Source organism: Rhineura floridana, chromosome 6 (genome assembly GCF_030035675.1).
Source record: "Rhineura floridana isolate rRhiFlo1 chromosome 6, rRhiFlo1.hap2, whole genome shotgun sequence".
NCBI classification, from domain to species: domain Eukaryota; kingdom Metazoa; phylum Chordata; class Lepidosauria; order Squamata; family Rhineuridae; genus Rhineura; species Rhineura floridana.
Window position 1 is genome coordinate 51,573,884 of NC_084485.1, and position 22,860 is coordinate 51,596,743.

The window sequence follows — 22,860 nt, forward strand, 5'->3', positions numbered from 1 at the left end:
GCATCTCTCTGATAATAACTCTTTTCTATGCTTGGGTACATAGGGAGATTCACCAGAAGCGAATTGGGGACAAAATGTGCCGGGGGAATTCTCTGCTACTTCCCCAGAGAATGGCATACTCACATGTCCAGTCACTGGCTGTTTGGACAAGAGATTGGTATGGTCCAGCCACTCCCATCATCTTCAGCATGTACTGACGTCCTGGGATCAGCCTTTCAAATGTGATGTTTGCCCATCCCTTTGTCACTGTCACATTTTTGATTACCATCTGGGATTTAGTTTCCAAGAGAGTTCCTGCATAGTGGCCTCTGACCCCAGAGGGACTCTGCCAAGAAGCCCTAAGTAACCTTGTGCTATGACCATCATTACTTAGGTTCAGATGCTCTGGAGGCAAAGGATCTGAAAGGAGGACATCAGGCCAACTTTAGGCATTTTGAGTAATATTGAGTGTTTCCAGCTATTCCACCCTCCACCAATGGGAGCCTTAATGCTGCCTGAATGATGATGCCAGAGGGGCAGTGATCTTTTTCAGAAGCTGGGGCCTTGAGGTTTGATCAAACTAACTTGATTCTCGGCTCATTTGTAGTGGACATAGCAGCAGTGGCCAGAACATCCAGGACCAAGATGAAACTGTTCCCATTTCCTTGTTATTTTTGCTATTGCCAAGAGGAGTAATGTTGCTACATTTATAGTACTGCAATGTTGTTGTTTTGTACGCTGTCACATGCTGCTTTTTTATTGCTGTTACTATGAAATTGTTCTTGTGATTTTGTGATGTATTGCTATTCTCACTGTTGTAAGCTCTCTGAACATAATTTTTCTGGAAAGGCGGCATACAAATAAAGAGGGTAATAAAGGCACAACAGTGAAAACCTCAAGTGCCACCAATCCTAAAATCATAAACCTTTGGGCCTTAAAAGCACCTCCTTGTGGTCTTGGGGCTCACTGAACCTTGGCAGGGCCTAGCTGTCTTTCTTGCACACCTAAACACTCCATTCCAACCTCAGTGCCAGCCAACTTTTCCCTTCAGTTTTCCAAAGAAACTCAGGATCTAGACCTGGCAGCCCTATATACAAAAGCACATTAGGATCCTCTTGGCACTCACATGTCCAGTTGGTAAGGCGGAGAGGCAGGGAAATGTAGGGCCCAGCAACAGTGCAGATCTCCCAGGCATAGTGAGTGCCTGGTCTTAATCCTTCATAGCGCAGGTTGGAATAACCCTTAGGCACTGAGTTGTTTTGCACAAGCATGGGAGGGTCCATGGTGTACAATGCTGTCACATAGCCAGTCCCAGCCGCCTCTTGCCAGTGGGCATGAAGTGTGTAGGCATTGCTTTGGCCTGATAAGCTCCCACCTGATGGAGCTGTGGGATCTGGAAGGGAAAGGGGAGACACAAAATTATGCAAGGGGCCTCCATTGAAAGTTTTGGATTGATCCCAAGTGGGGAGTTCATATTTGGGGGTGCAGAATGAAAGAGTGACAAAAAAAGACCTTTTCCACGAGACTCATGGGAGTGTTTAACACACTCCCCTGCCAGCATCCAGTGTGGAGATGTGCAGAAATACCAGAATGCTCCCCTACTCAGGCTAAACCTCCACCCTCTCTTAACAGTTCATTGGAACTTCAAGGGAATTTTTTGTTCAAAAGTCTAATAATTAAAGCCTCAACCCAAAATAGAGAACTGCTCTCTGGGAGTCTCTCTCTATTAACCCTGTCAGGTGCTTGATGCGAGTTATAGTTTGGAGGGTACCAGGTTGGAAAAGTCTCAAAATGGCTTGTAATCCTGTGAAGAGGGCCTATGGCTTCTGCAGTTGACATATAGAACCAATATATTGTCATAGGTGCTCTAGAAATAATCAATAAATAGCTTTCCAAACCCTCAGCTGTTCACATGCTTCAGGTCCCCCCCCCCACATCTCTTAGAATAATTGGAGGGTCTAGCTAGCCCTGTTGAGTGGACTCCCATTATGGTTGACAGAGTGAACACCACAGTGGAGGACTGACATCTGTTGCAGACACATATCTGAATGTGATGCAAATGAAGTTAAATGTTCTGAATGTCTCTTCCCTTATCTGGATTGCTTGGATAAAGAGGGGAATATTTTGAATGTTAACTGTCCATTCACAAAACAACACATATACAAAAAAATGTGAAATCTTTCTCATTGCAAATACAGTCGAAATAAGGGAAAGGCATACCTCAAAGAAAGGAAAGGAATGTAGTTCCTTTACACAATATAACGTAGGACAAGACAAAGGACTCCATTTGCAATTAGCCTGGATTCTCCTAATATGAAAGCTAATCAATTGGAATAGAGGGATGTCTTTTTCAAACTCCACACTGGAACCGGAAGGGGCTTCCTGCACCCAGAATACACCCACTGATTGCAAATGTCTAGCTGGCTTTCCGAAATTCTCAACCTTATTGACACTGCTTTCACAACATAAAACAAAATGTCTCTGGAAAATTATAGAGGCTCTTTAACATTAGGGAAACACAAAACAAAAGCACAGAATAGTACAGAATGCACCAAAAGTCCATCTTTATGTCACATCCAGAAATACTATTCATGTTTTCATGTGTAATATATTGGTCACCTATATTAAACTGAGGTAGAACAGCTTTCTCGATAGGAACTACCTGTTCTGGTGATGCTGCCTTAATCCTGTTTCATAGACTCTCAGTAACATCTTATTTGAATTTAGGGCCTACTTGGTTGCCTTCCAAGTGCCATGAACAGTATCCTGCCCCATACTCACATGTATAAGCAGTGGCATTGGGCCCTTCAACCAGGAAAAGCCCAGCTGTGGCGCTGACTTCCAGGTGATAGGGGGTACCCGGCTGCAGATGCTGGAAGGTATAACTGGACAGGCCCCTCCTGAGTGACACTGTGGCACTCTCAGCTGTGGTATGGAGGTTCTGGAGAGTGAGATGGAGCCATTCTGCTCCCTCTGAGTTGGCCCACAAGGCAGTCAAACTGGAGCTGGAACCGTTGCTCTGGAATGTCAATGTCTTGGGAACAACAGGGGCTGTTGAGACAAAGGAAAGCTGAAGGGAGTCATCACTCATCACATACACAGAGAAGAGGGGTATCTTTTCCAAGGAGTCGAGACACCATGGAATTAATTGGCCAAACCAGGCCTGGTGAATCTATCCTTGGAACAGGACACTCTAGCAGCTTTGCAAACAAGCCAATCCCGGAAAACTGCTAAGCCACAGACATTTTTTTTCTAGCCTGACTTGCTCACACCTACTTAGTTGTTCATGGCACATTGACAGCCTAAAGCAGAGATGGCCCTCTGGGTATTGCTGGACTCCAGCTTGCATCAGTCCCAGCCATTATGACCAATGGTCAGAAATGACGGGAGTTGTAGTTAGAATCATAGAATCATAGTAGAGTTGGAAGGGGCCTATAAGGCCATCAAGTCCAACCCCCTGCTCAATGCAGGAATCCAAATCAAAGCTAAAGATCACCCCCCCCCAGTGAGTGGCTCGGGGGTTACGTGCCCTGCCACCTGTGCAGCTGTGGGCAAGCTGCATAGTCCTAAGGAGCCCAGTTGCCCCCAAGCTGGCAGTTGCGGACAAGGAAGGGGCTGGCTTGTGCAGCTGTGGCAAGCTGAGCAGGCCCTAGCCAGCTGGGGAGGACTAGCCTCAGAGGAAGGCAATGGTAAACCCCCTCTGAATACCGCTTACCATGAAAATCCTATTCATAGGGTAGCCATAAGTCAGGATCGACTTGAAGGCAGTCCATCCAGAACAGATTTGGGGAAGGTGTGGGACACATCCAGGGGGAGGCAATGGAAGGAATCATAGAATCATAGAACAGTAGAGTTGGAAGGGGCCTATAAGGCCATCAAGTCCAACACCCTGCTCAATGCAAGAATCCAAATCAAAGCATTCCGGACAGATGGCTGTCCAGCTGCCTCTTGAAGGCCTCCAGTGTCGGAGAGCCCACTACCTCTCTAGCTAATTGATTCCATTGTTGTATGGTTCTAACAGTTAGGTTTTCCTGATGTCCAGTCGAAATCTGGCTTCCTGCAACTTGAGCCCATTATTCCGTGTCCTGCACTCTGGGATGATTGAGATCCTGGCCCTCCTCTGTGTGACAACCTTTCATGTACTTGAAGAGTGCTATCATATCTCCCCTCAGTCTTCTCTTCTCCAGGCTAAACATGCCCAGTTCTTTCAGGGTCTCCTCATAGGGCTTGGTTTCTAGTCCCCTGATCATCCTTGTTGTCCTCCTCTGAACCTGTTCCAGTTTGTCTGCATCCTTCCTGAAGTGTGGAGACCAGAACTGGACGCAGTATTCAAGATGAGGCCTAACCAGTGCTGAATAGAGGGGAACAACAATGTTCCAACAATGGCCACATGTTCTCCACCTTTGGCCCAAAGAAAGAGAAAGTGATCAGTGTTAAGAGCATAAGAAGAGCCTTGCATGATCAAGCCAAAGGCCCATCTAGTCCAAAATCTTGTTCTTGCATAGGCTAACCAGATGCCTATGGGAAGCCTACAAACAGGACATGAGCGAAAGAGCACTCTATCCACTTGTGATTCCTAGTGACTGGTATTCAAGTTTTCCTGCCTGGTTACACGAAAATGAGTCTTACTCCACATTTAAAGCACATCCAATACACATTTAAAGCACATGACTTCCCCAAAGACTCATGGGACTTGTTAAGGATGCTGGGAAGTTGTAGCTCTGTGAGGCTGAAACCAGTTACCAGGATTCTTTGGGAGAAGTCATGTACTTTAAATGGATAGTGTGGAAGTAAATAGACTGTATTGGGCCAAACGTCAAGTCATAAACAAATTTTCCAGCTTCACAAGCTCTATGGTTGTCATGAGTTAATCCCAAGTGCGGCTGATTAGCCCCTGTGTATATTCTTGCCCCTCACTACTTCTCACAACTTCTCAAGCATGTGAGGACAATGAGATAACAGGGCCCTACCCATGGAGCTGATTAATCTCTGGAGACACTTCCACCTCCTCATATGTTGATTATCCTCCAACCCCCTCAGGTCAGAGTAACAACTTCCCATACCTGTCCACTGACGTGCACTGGTGCTTGCTTTAGAATATCCAGCCAGCGTGGTGATTTGCACGGCATATTCGCTGCCAGGTAGAAGCCTCTCAAAGCGGAAGGTGGTAGCATGTTTTGGGAGGGTCACATTCCTAACAGGTGCCTGTGAGTCTAGGTGGTAGAGAACCAGCTGATAGCCATCTTTCCCACCGGGGGCTTTGCTCCAGGAGGCTAGTAACACGGAAGGGCCGTCGTGGCTGAGGATCACATCCCTCACAGGGGCAGGAACTAAAACAAGATGAAGGTTCAGAAACAGACTTGAACATACTGCTACACTGCATTTCAGACTATTTACCTGATCCCCAACCTGTCCCCCACACATCCTGACCAGATTTCCAAAAGATTTTATATGAAACTTGCTACAACTTTCTGTTAGAATTGTAGTTTGAACTAAAATGGATGGGGAACTGTGCCCCCTCCCCAGATTCTACTGGACTCTAACTCCCATCAGCTTCAGCAAACATAACCAACAGACAGGAATAATGGAAGTTGTAGTTCAGCAACATCTGGAGGGCCACAGGTTCTCACTGCTGAACTAAAAGGGACACACTTGACAGTGCAAGCTTAAGCGTGTTTACTCAGAAGTAAGGCCCACTGTGACCAGTGAGGCATATTCCCAGGAAAGCATGCAAAGGATGGCAAGCTTAAAGCCTTACGGTCCTCAGTTCAGTCTCATATAATCTCAGCCTGCATGCAGATATAGTACTCTCCACATGGAAACAGGGTGTTCATAGGTAAAGAAGTGCTGGGTTGTTGCCAGGGCTGGATCTAGGTATCTTGGCAGCCGAGGCCAATGATATGAAATGTGCCCTCCCCATGTTTTATGGTGTAAAAAATTAACAACAGTTATTATAAAATGATAAACAAGTGTGTTTCTAGGTTTGGATAAGACTCCATTAGTTAATATTCATGGATTATTTTCAGGAGGTCTAAACTTGTTGCTGAGCCTGGAACTGGGAGAATTGACAGCACTTGGTGCTGAAGTTTCTGCAGGAAGTAAATCACTCTTGTATTTTAGCACCAAATCCAATAATCTCACCTAACTCCCAATTAAAACAAATACATATTATTTTTGTAAATAATGTGTATAACATTACTCATGATTTTGCTGTCCCCTTGAATCAGGCGCCTGGGGCAAGGGCCATACTCATCTCACCCCAATTCCAGCCCTGGTTGTTGCGATATGTCAAAGGCGCTTTCGCAAGCACAATCTGTAATGTGATTCCTTCCAATTGCCACTTGACTGCAGCTTGAATAACATTTAAATACTGAGATAATCACATGCACCTCCTCAGGTGCAGTGCTGTGGTAAAAATAGGTTTTGTGACAACATTTTATTGAGCAAGTTTCACTTGGTGAGCAATATGCCATCTTCTGAGATCTAAGGAATTCTTCATAAGCCTGAAAAGTGCTTGTCTCTATAGCAGAATTGTCTGCACACAGCCTTGTCTGTAACAGAATACCATATCAGTTGCTCCAACACAAAACCATACGCTGTTTCTGCAATTAGTGTCTCTCTCTGTTCTAAGGTCCACAAGGGCATTATGAGACAGTTGTGGTACAATTACATCAGGAACAGGCAGCCGTGCAACTATGATGAGCTGACTTTGCTGAGAACGCCCTGCAGAGTCTGACTTTGTGGTCACACAAACAATTGCATTTGTCTTCTGTTGTAGTCACATGGACGGATCGCAAATCAGTGTGCCTTAGCTGATTTCAGTATATGTATATGTAAATTGCAAGCCAAGGAGGAGGAGGAGGAGGTCATTTTGCAGCTGTATACAAGCACAAGATGTAAGTTCAGAATGATTTGGAGGATAAGCTGTGATCTAACCTAAGCAGACTAACTCAGTAGCAAGTTCCATACTAGTTAATGACGTTTGCTTCCAAGCAGAAAATATTTAGGATTGGGGTGCTAATGAAAACAATGCTGCATGTGCAAAAAGAACATGTTGCCTTTAGCTATAGGATTCAGATGTTCCTGGAATGAAATTACATAACTGAGAAAGGATAATAGAACAACTTACTCCTGCACCCCCTCCACGCACATGAGCAAAGCATCTGGAAGTTGTGAACTACTCAGGAGGTATAGTATTGCATAAACGATAGGCCAGGCACACATTTTATTGGCCCAATTTGGAAGTGCAAACAGAAAAAAAGCCAGATGTTGCTGCATTTGTGCTAAATACTGGATACAGAACCACAAGAACATCATGTTACATTTAGCCTCAGACAGCTAGAGCAACTTTGTCTGGAAGAGCTAGTATAAGATCTTCTATTCAAAATCCAAATCTGAGTTCAGACCACTGCACATGTTATGGAAAACACAAGTTTCTGAGTATACCGTGATCATGTGCTTTTCTAATGTTTCAGAGGCATTTGCATGAATATGGCTACAAGAGCTGTGACTGACAGAGGCTCCTCGAAGCATGTTTGCTATGTATTTTTAGACTCTAGGAAGGATGAGAGTGGCTGAGGGTATTAAATGAAAACATAGGTTGCTCCATGGTCCATTCCTTTTTGTTGGCAGCTAGTAGTGTTGGAAAGACCTTCCGTGGCGTAGAGTGGTAAGCGGTGGTAACGCAGCCGAAGCTCTGCTCACGGCCGGAGTTCGATTCCAATGAAAGGAGGAAGTCGAATCTCCGGTAAAAGGGGTCGAGGTCCACTCAGCCTTCCATCCATCCGTGGTCAGTAAAATGAGTACCCGGCATATGCTGGGGGGTAAAGAAAGGCCAGGGAGGGAACTGGCAATCCCACCCCATATATACGGTCTGCCTAGTAAACGTCGCAAGACGTCACCCTAAGAGTTGGAAACGACTCACACTACAAGTGCGGGGACACCTTTATCTTTAGTAGTGTTGGCAGTGTAATTGGTTTTTATGTCACCAATCTCTGTGTGACCTCCACCATGAGATCTCTACCTGGCATTCTCCCCACAGCAGATCAAAAGCCAGTGCTGGTCTTGCTTCCTTCCTGTCCCACCCAGTTGTTCTCATCTCAGTAAGCCAGAAACAGAAGCAAGCAATTTCAGCTTTTGAAGCAACCATACTGCCTGGTATGTCAGGGGAAGGCCCCCATCGAACAATGTGCCATGTTGAGTCTTGAGTGTGTGAATGAAAGACAGAGGGCAACTACCATGTTTCCAAATACAAACCACCTCTGTGCTCAGAATGGCCCCCCACTGTAAAACAGCTGAATCTTTCTCCCACTTACTTACCTGTCTGCCCAGTGACTCTCCTACTGTAGTTCCACGCACAGACTGACAATGCAGTGACTTCAACGCTGTATTGCGTCCCAGGAAGCAAGCCCTGGAAGTCAAAACTGGTGGTGTTGAGACCAGCTGATCCATTCTGCAGCAGAGAGCCTGTCTCTAGGTCGTAAAGAGATAGTGAGAAGCTCTGGACACCTCCCAAGGGTTTTTCCCAGGTCAAGAAGAGGGAGTCAGAGTGGCCCCCGTTGCTGATGCTCACATTCAGGAGGTGTCCTGCAGAAGACAGACCATAAGGTACTCAAAAACTGTATTTTCCTCCTCTGTCTGATGTCTGCAGCTCCTGTCCCCAAAGGCCTCTATCCGAGATACATCAATGACAACTTCATCACCTAGGGGAATAGTGATCAACATGCTGCCCTCCACATGTTGTGGGCTACAATTTAATTATTATTCATTTATACAAATACATGTATACCACAATTTCATTGAAAAATGTCAGAGCGGTTTACAACAATTATACATACACAATAAAAACCATATAAACATTTAAAATTATAGCTCACTGGTTGAGAATTACAGAAAATCTTTTTCTTAATTGTCTGCATAAGGCTGGCAGCAAAGAAAAGCTTTCAGCAAACATTTAAAGGTTAATATAGAAGACACCTGCTGAATCTCTGCTGGAGGAGCATTCCACAGGACTGGACCAATGACACTGAAGGCTCGGTTTTATGTTGATGTTGAATGAGTCACACCAACTCAGGGGAATTCCCATCACTCCTGACTATTGGCCATGTTGGGAGTTACAGTCCAAAACATCATGAGGGCACCACACTGCCTACCTTTGATCTCAACTGACAGAAAAGAGGCCCTTGAGACATCAACAAAGCCTCCTCACTATCATCCTGAACATGACTTAGTTGATGTAGGGTGGTTAGTTTCTGCACCCAATTGATCAACCATCTGAGAGATATTTAAGCACTGACTTATACCAGAAGCCCACTATCTGCTATTTCTATATACTTCCAGCTTTGAAGCAGAGAAGACTACATGATTCATTGTCTATAGTTAAGCCTCACAGTTCACCCACACTTGTCCCAGATCCTTGGACAGAAACTCAAGATTTATATCAGGCATTCCTGAAACTGAACTTACAAAATAGATTGACAAAGCCATACTGGTTCCCAGGCAGAGCCTTCTATAGATCAGATCCAGAAGAGAAAATCACTTGTCACCTATAGCACCCAGATAAAGCTGCCCCAATGTTTCATGAATTATCTACAGTCCTGTTCTGGATGATTATAAATGAAAATTATACTTATCTCTCAGGCCTTGGATGGTAGCCTGTCCTCACAAGCAGCCCCTAAATCTAAAATGGCAATTCACTAGCAACAATAAACCATCAAACAAAGACATAAACCCAAGGATGAGATTCTGCAACAAACCCAGCTGCCAACTCTATCCCCATTTTCACACAAGCAACAATATTACAGAGCCTAATAACTTGAACCATGCCGTCAGGTGTTCATTCAATGAATTACATGTAATTTTTGTAATCACCTGTCAACAGTGCCTTCCTGCTATCTACATAAGGACATACAGGTCAGTCTCTATGAAGAAAGATCAAGGAGCACAAATCTGACATTAAAAAATGGCAATATTCAGAAACCAGTGGCAGTCTCCTATGATACTTTGCTGCTGACCTAAAAGTCACAATTCTTCAATTAAGAAACTTCATCTAAATTAGAATTTATCAGTAAGTTTGATTCTGTTTCCTCAACATACACAATGGTTTCCTCTCCTACTACTGGTAGGAAATTTAATAATTGGTATAGGAGAGATAGGAAGATTGTGTCATTGTATATTATTGCTGTTGTGATTGGCCACTGTGCTTACATCTATGTTTTACACAAAATTATCATAGATTGTAGCCCTGTTCAGACAGTGTGTGTGTGTGTGTACAATGAATGTGCATACTGCGGGAAGGGGTAGATTTCATTCCATCATACATGCATTGAAATGTATGGCTGCAGAGTGACTGCATATGCACAAGTGTACATGCATTAGCAGTATTCCAGTCATATGGAGTGCTGCCTATGTTTGTTTTTGAACATATTTACCACAGAAGGTGCATTCATTGTACCAGGCATCACTGCAGCTTACTTGGGCGGGGCTGCGCAGGATGGTGGTCAAGACTGTACCTGTGCACTGAGAGGAACACCAGATTGGCTCCATCAGTGTACCCATACAGGTCTGATCTTACTGCTGCTATGCCCCAGCCCAGCCAAGCTACAAGCAAGAAATACTAGCGTCAGAAATGTTGTTCCATGGTTCCACCCCACTACATAGACTGGTACTGCTTTGTACCAGCCTCTGATATTGTCTAAACAGAGTTGTGTTTTTATTATTGTTGTTGTTGTTGTTATTGATTAGATTTATATCTTGCCCTTCCTCTCAGTAGGAGCCCAAGAAATTAAAGAAATCCCTCTTGAATTTCACGTTAATTGAGTTTCATTGTTTACCATTTTTCTTCTCTATGCCCATGTATATCTGCTAAGGATAACACTTCATGCATCAGAAGAAGTGAACTCTAGTAGATGACTGATTATGCCACAATAAATCTGTTGGTCTTTAAGGACTCCAAGAGGGTTTCCTTATTCTGGTGGAGATAACTGTGGGTTTAAGAGGCAAGATATGTAGACACCTTGGATGGTTTATCTAGGTAAAGCAGCGGTTTCATTAGCAGTTTAAACCAGACCTTGCCCTATTTCTTTCTAACCCTCTGTGGAGAAGCACCTTAAGACTGAAGTCTTAGTGTATTCCTAGGATTTCAGTTTAATTCACTGTTAAAACAATTTAGTGCTTCACTTAAGCATTAGAAGTGTGCCTAATTTCCTGTTTACCTGTTTGTCTGCAGTCTTTTGCAATCTGTGCTATTTTATCCTAGATATTTACATATTTTAATTGCTCATTTCTTCTTGGTTGCTTGCGTTGAGCACATCTATTTGGGAATTCTGCCTGCTGCATTTAATGTTTGAGCAAACATGCAGATCTACGCAGTCCCTGAGTTAATTAATTAATTAATTAATTTTATTATTTTATTTATATCCCACCATTCCTCCCAGCAGGAGGCCAGAGCGGCAAACAAAAGCACTAAAAACACATCAAAACATCATAAAAACAGACCTTAAAATACATTAAAACAAAACAACTTTAAAAACATTTTTTTAAAAGCTTTAAAAACATCTTTTTAAAGGGTTTAAAAATATTGGTTTTTTAAAAATATATATTAAAAGCAATTCTAACACAGACGCAGACTGGGATAGGTCTCAACTTAAAAGGCTTGTTGAAAGAGGAAAGTCTTCAAAAGGCGCTGAAAAGATAACAGAGATGGCACCTGCCTAATATTTAAGAAGGGAATTCCACAGGGGAGGTGCCACCACACTAAAGGTTCATTGCCTATGTTGAGCAGAACAGACCTTCTGATAAGATGGTATCTGCAGGAGGCCCTCACCTGCAGAGCACAGTGATCGACTGGGTATATAAGGGATAAGACAGTCTTTCAGGTATCCTGGTTCCAAACTGTATAGGGCTTTGTACACCAAAACTAAAACCTTGAACTTGGCCCGGTAGCAAATGGGCAGCCACTGCAATTCTTTCAGCAGCGGGGTGACATGTTGGCGATACCCTGCCCCAGTGAGCAGTCTTGCCGCCACGTTTTGCACCAGCTGAAGCTTCCGGACCAACCTCAAAGGCAGCCCCACATAGAGCACATTACAGTAATCCAGCCTGGAGGTTACCAGTGCGTGGACAACAGTGGTCAGGCTATCCAGGTCCAGAAACAGCTGCAGCTGTCTTACCAGCTGAAGCTGGTAAAAGGAACTCCTAGCGGAGGTCACCTGGGTCTCTAGTGACAAAGATGGATCCAGGAGCACCCCCAGACTATGGACCTCCTCTTTCAGAGGGAGTACAACCAAAGGCAACTGACCAATTATCCGAACTCGGGAACCACCAACCCACAGTGCCTCCGTCTCTTACTAGGATTCAGACTCAGTTTATTGGCCCTCATCCAGCCCACCACCGAGTCCAGGCAGTGGTCCAGGGCTTGCATGGCCTCTCCCAATTCAGATGTTACAGAGAAATAGAGCTGGGTATCGTCAGCATACTGTTGACACCTCGCCCCAAATCTCCTGATGACTGCTCCCAAGGGCTTCATATAAATGTTAAACAGCATGGGGGACAAGCTGGTACCCTGCGGCACCTCACAGCACAACTGCCAGGGGGCCAAAAGACAGTCACAATATGCTATTCCCTGAGAGCGACCCTGGAGATAGAATGAAAACCACTGTAAAACAGTGCCTCCAATACCCATCTCACCAAGTCGGCCCAGGATACCATGGTCAATGGTATCAAAAGCTGCCGAGAGATCAAGTAAGAATAACAGGGTCACACTCTCCTTGTCCTTCTCCTGATAAAGGTCATCCATCAGGGCGACCAAGGCCGATTCAGTCCCATAACCAGGCCTGAACCCAGACTGGGATGGGTCAAGATAATCTGTTTCATCCAAGAGTACTTGCAACTGCTGCACCACAACCCTCTCAATCACCTTCCCTAAAAAGGGGGTATTTGCAACCGGTTGGTTGTTGTCACAAACCAATGGGTCCAGGGTGGGCTTTTTCAGGAGTGGTTGGATCACCGCCTCTTTCAAGGCGCCTGGAACCACTCCCTCCCACAATGATGCATTGACCACACCCTGGATCCACTCAGTCAAACCCCCTCAACAAGCTTTAATAAGCCAAAAGGGCAAGGGTTGAGAGGACACGTTGCTGGTCGCATCATTGCAAACACCTTGGCTACATCATCAGGCCACATCAACTGAAACTGTTCCCAAGAAGTTGCAGCAGACATTGCACTGGACACCTCATTGGGGACTACAGTAGATGTGGATGGGGCATCAAGACTCCTACGGAGGTGAGCAACTTTATCCTTAAAGCGTCTTGCAAACAATTCACAGTGGGCCTCCAAAGGGTCTAAAACTCCATTTCCTGGAGTTGATGTCAACAGACCCCTGACAATATGGAATAGCTCCACTAGACGGCTACTTGAGGATGCGATGGAGGCAGAAAAGTGGGCCTTCTTCACCGCCCTCACCACCACACAGTAGGCACAGTTATGATGTTTTACTCATGCCCGATCAGCCTCACAGCATGTCTTTCACCAGTTGCGCTCTAGCCATCGTCCAGCCTGTTTCATTGCCCTTAGCTCACTGGTGTACCAAGGTGCAAACCAGGCTCCACAATGCTGGAGAGGGCGCTCGAGGGCAACCGTGTCAAGAGCCCAACATGCCTCACTGTTCCACAGCGTGACAAGGGCTTCAACAGGGTCACCTGCTCTATCTACTGGGAACTCCCCCAGGGCATTCAGGAATCCTGTGGATTCCATTAGGCTCCGGGGGCAGACCATCTCAATCTGTCCACCACCCCTGCAGGGAAGGATCGGAGCCATAAGCCTAAACTTCACCAGGAAATGATCTGACCATGACAATGGGATGACATCCACCCCCCTATCTCCAGACCACCCCTTCCTCCATCTGGAGCAAAAACCAAGTTGAGGGTGTGCCCTGCCCTATGTGTTGAGCCAGTGACAACTTGAGACAGCCCCATGGTCATCATGGAGGCCATGAAGTCCTGAGCCGGAACACTAGAGGTAGCCTCAGCATGGACATTGAAATCACCCAGCGCTATCATTCTGGGCTCCTCCAACACCACAGCCGAGACGGCCTCCACCAGCTCAGTCAGAGAAGCTTCTGGGCAGCAGGGTGGACGGTACACCAGCAGCAAGCCTAGTTTACTGTCTCCTTGGCCCAACACCAGGTGCAGGCCCTCACAGCCTGCTCCAAGACAAGTGGTTTCCTGGTGACAGAGATGGAAGTTCTGTAGACCACAGCAACTCCTGCCCCCCATCCCTGCAGCCTGTGCTGTTGTTGCACCGAGTATCCAGGTGAGCAAAGCTGGGTCAGATCAACTCCTCCCAGCTCACCCACCCAGGTCTCGGTAATGAACACCAAATCAGCACCTTCATCCACAATGAAATCATGGATGACTGTGGTCTTATTGTGTACCGATCTTTAATAAAATTTGGCTTTGCTTGGCTGGGGGAAGAAAACCAAGAAGAACTTTTGCCAATACTTTTTAGGCCTTTCCTCACAACCTTCCCTACCCCTACAAATATTAGTTGATAGCTTGAAGCATTTAACATTTTCTTATGCTAAGGCAGAACACTTGTAGGATGCTGTTATCTGTTACTTTTCACAACTTTGAATTTACATCTTCCTTCTCTAAATAAAATTTAACTTTTTGTTTTGTTTTGCTAAGATGGTTTAGAAGCTCTTGTCTACCCCCTATAGCGGCTTGAAAGCTCATTGAATTCCTACACAGGGAAGGTGAGCAGTAGTTTTGACAACCACTTGAATGCTAAGCCCTGATGACGGCCCTGCCTGAATTGCAGCAACTCTGTCCCTAATGGTGCTAGACGCCCCTTTCCACCTGAGAGCGAGTAAAATATCTGGCAACTGCCCAAGGTTTTGTGCCAAAGTGAAATCTAGTTAGCTTCTTCACGATTCTTAAAAGTCACCACTCCAAATCAGCTCTGAGAATGGTAATCATGTTGCCTACCCAGAAGCGTCTGTGGAAACATGGCACTGGAGAAATGCAATATTTTCCTAGGTTCAATGAGTGGAAAATGGAAGTGCCACAAACACTTGTAGGGTATCCATAATATAGAACTAATGCTGCGTAGTGGGTAAAGTGGAAGAATAGGACCGAGGAGACCTGGACTCAGTCATGAAGCTCAGAGTGTCATGTTGGCACAGTCACAGTCCCTTAAGCCAAAGTATGTCCCAGGGTTATTGTGAGGATAAAACTGGAGAAATTGTGATTATTGCCCAGAGCTCCATGGAAGAAGGGGGGCAGAGACGGGAGAAAGAGAGAGAGAAAGAATTAGAGACCAGGAGCACAATACCCCCTCCTCCTTCCTTCAATCTCTACTATTTTATTTCCTGATTTCCTCTCACTGTAGGCATGAGTGCACAACTAGCCATTTTTTTAAAAAGTGGTGGATTTTAGGAAGACCACTTACACACACACAAATGTCAGTAGCTTTTAGTGAACCTTTAGTTTAAGAATGGTTTTTCAAGTTTAGTCTGTCCTTTCCCATGAAGCATGGCTCCACAAAAGCCAGGCAGAAGGAAGTTCAAGGCAGAGCTGCTCTATGGGAGAAAAAAATCTTCTCCCCCAGTGGAGCCCCATATCTCCTCTTCAGGGGGAAAAAGGTGAAAAGGATGGGGAGAAATCTTGCTTGTTCACACCCTTAAATCTCCATATCTCCCTCCCTTCCTCAGAGCTGCCTCTAGGGAGATATGTCTGGCTCCAAAATTGCAACCATGATAAGTTTGATAACGCAGAGCTAAAGTGGATATTCCTGTGATATTCTAGATTTCCCCTGTCTGAGAACTCCCAGGGGAGAGGAGTAAAGAAACTCACCTTTCTCATCAGACACTCCTTCCACTCCTGAATTCCTTTGCCAGTCTGTTCGGTTGCATCTGTCATCCTACCAGATTAGAATATAAATAAAATCCTCAGTAGTGCCCAGAGACAAGTAAGGCCCAGAAAAAGACTGCACTCCTATTCTGCCATAAAAAAACAAAGACAAGCAGCATCTCTAATGCTATAAAGCCTCAGTGGTGGGGAATCAACTCCTGACCGGGCACAGAAAGTCTTCTAATAGCTCCATAGCACTATAGGGTCATCCACATTACGGATTTCTGCAGGGCTGTTTTAGCACTCTGATGTAAAACAGAAGTGGGGAGAAAGGTACTGCAAGCAAGTGGTACCCAGCTGCACAAAGGTTTTGCACGAGAGTTACTCTTTGAATCTGCTTTAGTTGCACTGACCCTGCAATGCCTGGTTTACTCTTTGTACTAGCATGGATCAACATGTGGATTAGAACAGCCCTTATGCAAGTTTGTTTGTTTGTTTATTAAACTGATATCAAACCCTTCCTTCCAGTAGGAGCCCAGGGCAGCAAACAAAAACACTAAAAACACTATAAAACACCATTTAAAAAGACATTAAAATATATTAAAACAACATATTTTTTAAAAAAGTTAAAAACATCTTAAAAAGCAATTCGAACACAGACACAAATTAAGATAAGGTCTCTACTTAAAAGGCTTGTTGAAAGAGGAAGGTCTTCAGTATGTGCCAAAAAGATATGGCACCTGTCTAATACTTAGGGAGGAATTCCAAAAGGTAGGTGCCACTAAACTAAAGGTCGGCTTCCTGTTGTGTGGAACAGACCTCCTGATATGATGATATCTGTAAGAGGCCCTCACCTGCAAAGCACAGTAATCAACTGGGTATATAAGGGATAAGACAATCTTTCAGGTATCCTGGCTGGCCCAAAGCTGTATAGAGCTTTGTACACCAAAACCAGAATCTTGAACTTTTGTAGGTATCATGGTACAACTATGCTGAATTCCTCACACATGGGGTGGGGATGCTCTCTGGTTGGAATTACCTAGGCCAGCTTTCCCTGACCTGACACCCTCTAAATGTTTTGGACTTCAACCCCCATCATCCCCAGCTAGCAAGACCAATGGTCAGGGATGGGAGTTGTAGTCCAAAGCATCTCCAGGGCGCTAGTATAGAGAAGGCTGATGAAAGCTGTCCATGGGGGCAGAGTGGAAACATCAACCATGAAGTTATTTAAAAACATAAATGCTTCCTCCCTTGTGGAAGAAGACATTTCTATCACAGCCTCAAAGGGAAAGGAAGTTTGCATCCAAATGGATGGAATGTCTGAGGCTGTGAGCACAGTAGTAGCCTATAGCACAGTGTATAGTACAGTGGGGAGGAGAGCCTGGCTGGGAGTCCAGAGTCTGAGTTCAAATCCCCGCTCGTGTCTCCTGGGTGTCAAGGGCCAGCTAAAGATCACCCCCACAGTGAGTGACTTAGCGGTTATGTGCCCTGCCACCTGTGCAGCCGTGGGCAAGCTGCATAATCCCAAGGAGCCCAGTTGCCCCCCACCTGGCAGTTGTGGACAAGGAAGGAGCTGGCTTGTGCAGATGTGGCAAGCTCAGCAGGCCCTAGCCAGCTGGGGAGGACTAGCCTCAGAGGGAGGCAATGGTAAACCCCCTCTGAATACTGCTTACCATGAAATCCCTATTCATAGCATTGCTATAAGTCAGGATCAACTTAAAGGCTGTCCAGTTGCCTACAGCAAAGTGTTTCCATTGGCCACACCTGAAGGGGGAATGGGTTGATCTGCCAATCATTTGCAAAATCTCTTTGAAGCAATTTAAAAAAAAACACACACTCAAGCTAATCTCACCAGGTTTTACAGTAAAAAGGGGTGGAGTTTGACTATTGTGGTATGCCCATTTTCAGAAAAGAGAGGTGGAGATGCACTGGAAGCAGCATAACAGTGTGTCTCTACGCCAAGAAAGCCAGGCTATACCTTCCATTCACAGCAGAAGGCTAGGTCAGATGTGGGAAATCTTTGGCCCTCAAGATGTTGCTGAACTACAACTCCCATCAGTTCTAGCAAGCATGGCCAATGGCCAGGGATGATGGGAGTTGTAAGTTCAGTAACATATGGGAGGGGCAAAGGATCCCTACATCTTGGTGGTGCACCGGCCCTATTGGTATGGATCCTACCGAGGCTGATCAGGAGATGTAAGGTCTTGTTGCCAGCATCCCTTCCCAGCTTGTACTCTTTGGGAGCCAGGTTTCTTGATGTGCACAGCTAGGCCCTGCCTCTCGCTCAGTGTTACTGCGCTATTTCTCTTTGTAGCATTATCTAGGTTGCTGTGGAGTGCAACAAGGGTCAAGAAATGACACTGCAGCTATAGTGGACTCCCTGGCTCTCCGCATTTGGAATGTGGCCAGGAAAGGTTGGTGCCTGAAGGAAACAATGAGAACCAAACTAGACATTACATGCAGTAACAGGTTTTTTTGTTATTTTTTATTTTAAAAGCAGCTTCAGAAGTCTGCAAATTTAAATGTAAATGGTAGAAAGGTGCCAGGAAGGGTTCCTTCTCTCTTTACTCCTTTCCTGTTTTTACACAGGCTGGGATGCCTGTGGGTGGGAAAGCAGTTTGAGGGCATGAGGTTCTAAATGGGGGGCGGGAAGGATGGAGGAAGAAGGGCCAAGCACACAGGCACCCCACGTTGGGTCCACTTAAATTTGCAGCCTTCTGAGGCTATATTATTATTTTTATCATCATTATTAAAATGATGGGTAATGTGACACCCAACTGCATGCAGTGGCTAGATTCTGCCTCTGCTCTGGTTGCATCCTTACGGCAATGGTTATGTTGTAGTAATGTGAAGTTGGAAAAAGCAGAAAGAAATAAACTATGGACGTTCTTCTTTACATCGGGCTCAGTTAAAGCTTTGCTGTCCTAATATTGCCCCTCATTCTGCAATTAAATTTGGATAACAACTTTTTTTTAAAACAAACACATAATATTTGCTCACCAAGTTCTAACTAACCAAAGATTCCCCCAGTGCTGCATTCTGTCTCAAGCAGTGGCAGCCAGTTGGGTTGCCAACTGAATAAAAAAAATACAGGACTGCACCGGGTGACATTTTTCACAGCATGGAAACAAACTTATCATGTCTGTATGCCAAGTTGCTTTTAAAGGCACAGCTAGAGAGGTCACCTGAAAAGCTGGCAACTCTCTCAGGCAGATGACCCCAGAAAGCTTGCATGCCACTGGCAATCGCTTTTTCCTGTTGTTTCCCCCCACATTCAGTAATCATGTTGCTCCTGAACATGGAAGTTCTGTTCGTGGAACATGGAAGGAAGTTCTGTTCTTTATTACTGGTTGCCATTGGTTGACCCTGTCTTTGGAAAGTTGCTTTTAAAGCTCTCTCTGCTAATGGCCCACATGACTGCTTGTGGCAATGAATTCTATATGAGAATTATGTATGAAGATGTACACTGTTGAATGTACTGCCTATCAGCAAATTAAACCCAAGACCAAGAGTAGGGGGTTGCCAAAGTGGTGCTGTCTAGATGTTGTTGGACTTCAACTCCCATCAGCCCCAGCCAGTATGGCCAAGGGTCAGGGATAAGAACATAAGAACATAAGAAGAGCCTGCTGGATCAGGCCAGTGGCCCATCTAGTCCAGCATCCTGTTCTCACAGTGGCCAACCAGGTGCCTGGGGGAAGCCCGCAATGATGGGAGCTGTAGTCCAAAACAATGTGGACAGCACCACAGTGGCTATCCCCTGATCTGGAGCATGAAGAGAAGTCACACTTTTATACTCTGCTTGTGATACTACTCTCTGGGGGAGAGGAAAGTCACCCAAAATAAAAACAGGATTTTCAAGTGTTTGCAGTTATGTAAATCCTGTGGTTGGAATAGCATCTCATGCAATGCATCTTGGAAATGCTCGCTAATGGCAGGGCAATGCAACACCAATGCCTGTCCTGGGCCTCACCCTGACTCCAGAATGGTTCTCATGGCATGAAGAAAGTGATCACCAGGAGAATCCCCTGCCTGGCTGAGCAATGCTGGCTGGAGCTGAGCTGAAATTTCTCAGAAGACTTTTTTTTCTGAGAAGAATTCTGAGATTTTCCTTTTTCTCCTGTCACCCCCTCCCAGAAGGCCACTTATCAGAATTTTCTTCTAATATGCTCCACTGTTTTTTGTGGCAAGCGTCATTACCCTCCCCACTGCATACCCCCAAATAATGCTAGGTTTGGAGCATTGTGGAGGATGCAAAACAGTGTCCACCTTGCCTCGGTAGTTGGTGTGCTTCTGCTGCCACATGAAATGGCAGCAAAAAGAGGGCCAATTCACAAAAACTAAACTAAAGATTGAGGAATAAAAACACAGAGAAAGCCCTGCTGGATCAGACCAAAGGCCTATCTCTAGTCCCTAGCATTCTGTTCCTACAGTGGCCCACTAGAAGTGTGTGCAAAACCCACATAAGAAGCACATGGGAGCGACAGCCCTCTCCTGTACTTGGTACTGAGAAGCATAGTGCATCTGATTCTGAAGGGAGTACATAGCTGTCATGACTAGTAGCCAGCAGCAGTCAGTGGGGCAGCTCTGGCAGGGCCATATTGCGCATCTAGCTTCCTAATGCCGTCCATCACTTTCACTTACCCAGAGGAGGAGGGGCAATGCGCAGCGAGTTTGGTGCAGCGTGGGCAAGATGGCAGGAGTGTCAGATTGGCTCTGCTGCTGCACCCACACTGTGCTGAGCTCCCCACACCTTGTCCTTCCCCCCCTTCGTAAATAGCAGTAACACTGAGCATTAGGAAACCAGGTGCGCAATGCCGCTCTGCCTGCCCTGCTGACTGTTGCTGCTAATAGCCGCTGAAAGCTTACCCTCCATGAATTTGTCTAATCCCCTTTTAAAGTTGGTGACCATTACCATACCTTGCGGCAGTGAATTCCATATTTTAACTATGCACTCTGTGAAAAAGCACTTCCGTTTGTCTGTCTTAAATGTCCCAACATTCAGCTTTATTGGATGGCCCTGGGTTCTAGCATTATGAGAGGGTGCAAATCTTATCTCTGTCCACTTTATCCACACCATGTATCATTTTATAGACCTCTCCTATGCCCCTCCTCATCTTTTCCCCTAAGCTAAAAAGCCCCAAATATGATAACTTTTCTTAGCATGGGAAATGCTCCGCACCTCCTATAGTTTTGGTTGCCCTTTTCTGCACCTTTTCCAGGTCTACAATATCCTTTTTGAGGTGCAGCAACCAGAACTGTACATAGTATTCCAAGCATGGTCACACCATAGATTTGCATAAAGGCAAATTTATATATAAAAGCAACAGCAACTATGAATGCATTGTGAGGGGAAGAGAAGGAACAGAAGAATGTAAGCGCCTGCTGGATCAGGCCAGCAACTGGCATTCAGAAGCATACTCCCTCTGACCGTGGACTGGAGGCAGAGCATAGCCATCATGGTGAGTCTAATCCTCTTTTAAAGCCATCCAAGTTGGTGGCCATTGCTAGGATCTCAGGGCTATGTCTGACTCGCATCCATATATTCCATCGTGGAGGAAAAAGTATAATTAAGCCCAGATAGGCAGGCAGGAAACACCCCAGGTAAGACCAGAGGTGTAGAGTATAAAGCACAATAATGCGCCTCGTTCCAGCATTTCCACCAAACCTGGCATCCAGATTGGGAACTCAGCGTGCTTCTGAGTCAGGCAGGTGAACGCTTCGGGAGGCAATGTTGTGAACAGAGGAAGAATGTGCTACACACATTGGAGTTAGGGCAATTACTCATGACAATCTCCCGCCTTTTTTACAGTCATTTATAGGCACTCTGTGGCTTTGCTTCCCCACAGGAACATAGGAAGCGGCCTTATACCAGACAGGCCACTGGTCCATCTAGCTCAGTATGGTCTACACTGGCTGACAGCAACCCTCCAGGATTTCAGACAGGGACCTTTCTCAACGCTATGCTGGGGATTGAACCTGGGACCTTCTGCACACCAAACAGATGCTCTACCACTGGGCCAGGCCCCTACCCAATGTGCCAAAAGCAATGTTCTCCTCCAGCCCTGTTAACCCACCACCTTGATACAAGCCTTTCTGGTCTCATTGAGAGGAAAGGGAGAGAGGCTGCTCTAATGGGTAGCGGTGCTAATTCAGGGCAGCTGTGTGGCCGGCAGGCAGGCATGCTCTCATCCCCCAGCGGAGTAGGGAGAGATGCAGGCTGGCTGTAACTCAAACAAGCCGGCCTCCACCGCCGGCAAGTAAAGGCACTGGAGGAGACACGGACTTACCTCGAACACCGTCTGCAGATGTGCCTGCCCAGGGGCCCACGCCTTGGGCAGCAGCAGCAGCAGCAGCAACAGCCACAGCATCTGGTGCCCGGACGGACGTCTGAGAGAGGAAAGAGAAGGGGGGGTAGGGCAGAAAGAGAGAGGCAGCAGCAGTTAGTCCTCTTCCAAGAGCAGCTGCCCTCCTCATCCAGCTGTCCCTACGGCAACTCCTGCAGACTTCCCCCACTGGTGTGTGACATCAGGGCACTGGCATGCAGGATGCCAGCTACACCCGCCAGTTTGCTGGGGAGTTCAAAGGTGTGTGCGTGTGGCCGGAGAGTTTGTGAGCGCCTGTGCATGAGAGGGAAGGGTATGTGTGTGTGTATAAGAGAGTGCGCGCAAGAGTGTGTTCCTATCGGGAGGGGGGGAGCATTGACTGTGTTCCCTGTATGAGAGAGACTGTACGTGTGTGGCTGCGTGTGTGAGCAAGCCTTGCCAGCACTGTTCCTCCATGTGGGAGTGTCTGTTTCTATGGGTGTGTGTCTCCAAGAGGCTGTCTTTTGTCCTGGTTTTTTTGGAGCCAGTTTCTTCTTCCAGAACAAGTTTGTTGCAGCTGACAGAAGAGGGGGGGGGAACTGGAGGAAGTTTACTCCTCTTGCTCAGAGTGGTAGAGCAGCCCAAAGAGAATAGGATGTGTGCCTGTTTGCACTCTCTCCCTCTCTCTCCCTGGAATGAAAGGACAGCAGTGCCACTGACCCACTCAGTGG

General features: G+C 45.9%; 1 protein-coding gene across 7 annotated transcripts in view; it reads right to left on the minus strand.

The window, feature by feature from the left end:
* LOC133387313 (receptor-type tyrosine-protein phosphatase V-like) overlaps positions 1-22,601 on the minus strand; it is a 79,088-nt gene extending 56,487 nt beyond the window's left edge. For 3 of the 7 annotated variants that reach the window (XM_061631846.1, XM_061631844.1, XM_061631845.1), the window contains exons 1-7: positions 22,115-22,601; positions 15,831-15,897; positions 8,299-8,565; positions 5,043-5,309; positions 2,761-3,030; positions 1,106-1,372; positions 124-399 (exon numbers count right to left, since the gene is read on the minus strand). In XM_061631846.1, coding sequence (XP_061487830.1) covers positions 124-399; positions 1,106-1,372; positions 2,761-3,030; positions 5,043-5,309; positions 8,299-8,565; positions 15,831-15,897; positions 22,115-22,195 — 1,495 coding nt within the window. In that variant the 5' untranslated portion in view covers positions 22,196-22,601. The remainder of the gene's footprint in view (positions 1-123; positions 400-1,105; positions 1,373-2,760; positions 3,031-5,042; positions 5,310-8,298; positions 8,566-15,830; positions 15,898-22,114) is intronic. The other 4 variants (XM_061631840.1, XM_061631839.1, XM_061631841.1 and 1 more) reach the window with 3 other exon arrangements.
* Positions 22,602-22,860: the final 259 nt, after the last annotated feature.